Consider the following 3,215-nt stretch of genomic DNA (forward strand, 5'->3'; position numbering starts at 1 on the left):
ATACTTTGTTTTATGTACAAATGTAAAACATCTCCTGCTTCTTTTCATAATCTGTAGACCTTAAAAGATAAAAATAAATATAAAATAAGAAATGATAATCTAATATGGCAACCTTTTCCTCTAACTAAATTTGGAAAGTCATATATTTCATTTCGAGGAGCTTTACTTTGGAACAAAATAGTTTTGAAAGTTTTGTTTTTTACCATGAATGGAATCATCTTTCATTCAAGAAAAAACTAAAAGAAATTATTTTACCTTTTGATGACATAGTTTTAGATTTTTAAATTCTTCTGAAAATGATTATGAAGCTTATTACATAAGAAAATATATAATAGTATATCTGATCGATATCTTAACGGGTGATGCGGAAGTTATCGGACAAAATAAAAACGTCAATAACTTATTTATAAATAAAAAAACAAACTACTATTATATTTTTTTTAAATAAAGCATTTATCTTTTAATAAAAATATATTATTTTTTATATGAAAAAACACCACCATCTGCCATTGATCTCAATTTTGCTCTGACGCCTTTCATATGCGACTGTAAAAAGTTTAAATCAATTTCTTGTAGTTTTAGTTTAATGCGATCAATCAAAACTTGCTCTGTTGAAGCTTGCCAATCTCCCTCGTAAACCTTCTGTGCCAAATGTCCCCAAAAATTTTCAATTGGTCGTGCTTGAGGCACATTTGGGGGATTGGATTCTTTATCAACGTAATAGACATAATGGTCCATCCAATTTAGAGAATCTTTAAAATAATGAGAACTTGCTAAATCTGGCCAAAATAAATAGTTAAAGTCTCCATGATACTTGTGAATAAATGGAAGAAGTCGTTTTTCTAAACATTCATTAATATAGATTGATGAATTGATCGCTACAACCTTGGAATTGCGAAACAATGGCTCGGACATACCACGGTTAGATATGGCTATCCACATTAATAATTTTTTTGGAAATTTCTCTTTTCCTATAAAACGAACACTTTCTGGACATGTCTTTTTGTTGTTTGTGTAGTATCCAGAATTTCCAGGCATGTTGTCTCCTGCAAAACAAAAGTATTTTTCGTCATCGATGACTAGAAGCGATTTTGTGTTATAGAGTTAGTTAACTAGTTTCCTGCTTCTTTTCTTTGCCTTTATTTGTTGTTCTATAGTGTATTTTGGAGTCTTTTTCACGTTTTCTATATTTAATATTCATTTTTTTTAACTGACGACCAATTGTCGATTGATTTACACCGAATTTAATACCTATTTTTCTCTGACTGACCCCCTTTTCGATTGTTGACAAGTCTCGTTAATTCGGCTTTCTTTTCTCTAATCCACGATGTCGGACAACCAGGGTGCTTTCTATCAGAAAACGATTGAACGGTTTCAAGTCTTTTTAGGTTATCATATACTGTACTTCGAGCAAATCCTTCCTTTTCAAAATGATTTAGAATTTTTTTTTTTTTATATTACATTTATTTACAAAAAACATTTTTAGTCGCTAAGATTCTCGTTCAGCTGCATTTAACCTCATTTTAAATAATTGTGTTTCAAATAATAAAGTTTATATTTTATAGAACGTTTATGCTTACGTATAAAACCACTAAAACTAATAATTATGCTCAAATAATGAAATTAGGATTTGTCCGATAACTTCCGCATCACCCGTTAGAACAATAAAATAAAAATGTTCAAAGGTTGTTGAAGATATTTTGCTCTTTTAGTGCAGTTGCAGCCTGTTTAAACAATATTTTCAATAATAATAGATTAGCATAAACTGTTGTTTGTGCAAAAAACACTTTTGGTTTTCAGTCAAGCGAATATTTTAGAAATAATATAATAGAAAACTGAAATTGTTAAAAAACTTAGAATGAAATTAATGTTAATTAGTTTCACTTTGACCACAAATAAATTGTCAAGTTTTTCTAAGTAAACAAAATATACAAAAAATAACAAATCTTTAGCTTCAATTTATTCAAGTTTTTTTAAAGTTACTCTTATTTTAAAATTATATCCACTTGTTAGACTGATAGGAGGAAACAAAATGTTTTTTCTGAGTTCTATATTAGTTCTATATTAGTTTTAACTCTTTTGTTATTCTGTAAGTTATGTTTTTGGGGGACACACGCCAAAAATATTAAAAGCTTTGTCGACAATAACAACAAAACGCCTAGTTTAGTATTCAAACTAACTGGGATTAATTAATTTTAAGCAACTCTACACATACTTTAAACAGTTTTCTGTAAAAGTAAAGGGGTCATTCCACGCCAAACGGTCCAATTTCCGAAATAATCCCCGCACTACCATCTCAGATTTTGATAAAATTTTGTCAGTATGTTGTTTCATAACATGTTTCATGAAGATTAGCAAAATTTAAAATCAAAATGTTTATTATTTCGGATTTTTTGTTACATTTTGTAAGGATTACTCAAACATCAACTTCAGTCGGTAGCTAAAATTCGTATATTTGGGGTCCTATATAATTTTGCAATGAAAGGGTAATATATCTTAAAAACGTGGTTTCTTAGTAAACCGAAGGTGCAGATCACAAATAATTTATTACAAGCTTCATATTATGCCTACATTTTAGTCTATGGTTTGCCAAATATCGTCACAAACGCAACACTATAAATATTTTTTATTTATTTGTAGGGTCATATCTCTAAAACTAAAGGTTTTTGAATATTGCTATTTTGTCTAAACGTTCTACATACTATCATAATGATATGGATTAAAAATTTGCTATTTTAAAAATTTCTTTGCTGAGTTATTCTGAAAGCAATTTGGCGAAAAAAGTGAAAAACCCTAAAATAACGTGTGTTTAAACCCCTAAAACTTGATGTGGGCAAATTTTTTTTGTTTTTTTAGTTGTATTATTGGAAAGACCTTATTTCAAAATTTTAGAAACAATAAAAACTGTCTTGGAGAGATCTTTCTTATGAACGAAAAAAACTTGGTCAATATATAAATTTTTTGAATTTTACAATTTCGTCCTAAACATAAAGATTTATCATACTGCATCAAAATCAAAGCTTATTGTACCAAAAATCAAAATATTTTAATGTTCAAAAAATATTTTTTAACATTTGCTTAAGTTATTTCTAGGGATTTTTGGGTCTGGGTACCCGAACACGGCGAGTCTGTGGCTGAATACCCGGTCTAAGACTCGGCGAGTCTCGTGATTTGAATGCCTGGACTTGTTTCGGACGCATCAGCATGTTTTTTGA

General features: G+C 29.1%; 1 protein-coding gene across 1 annotated transcript; it reads right to left on the reverse strand.

The window, feature by feature from the left end:
- Positions 1 to 474: 474 nt before the first annotated feature.
- On the reverse strand, positions 475 to 1,038 carry LOC136083284 (uncharacterized). The gene has a single exon (XM_065802685.1). The coding sequence runs from the start codon at positions 1,036 to 1,038 to the stop codon at positions 475 to 477; it is 564 nt and encodes a 187-aa protein (XP_065658757.1).
- Positions 1,039 to 3,215: the final 2,177 nt, after the last annotated feature.

The sequence above is a fragment of the Hydra vulgaris genome, chromosome 08 (assembly GCF_038396675.1).
Source record: "Hydra vulgaris chromosome 08, alternate assembly HydraT2T_AEP".
NCBI classification, from domain to species: domain Eukaryota; kingdom Metazoa; phylum Cnidaria; class Hydrozoa; order Anthoathecata; family Hydridae; genus Hydra; species Hydra vulgaris.

Coding starts and splice junctions, on each gene's coding strand:
- LOC136083284 (XM_065802685.1), bottom strand. CDS start 1,038: ATGCCTGGAAATTCTGGATACTACACAAACAACAAAAAGACATGTCCA.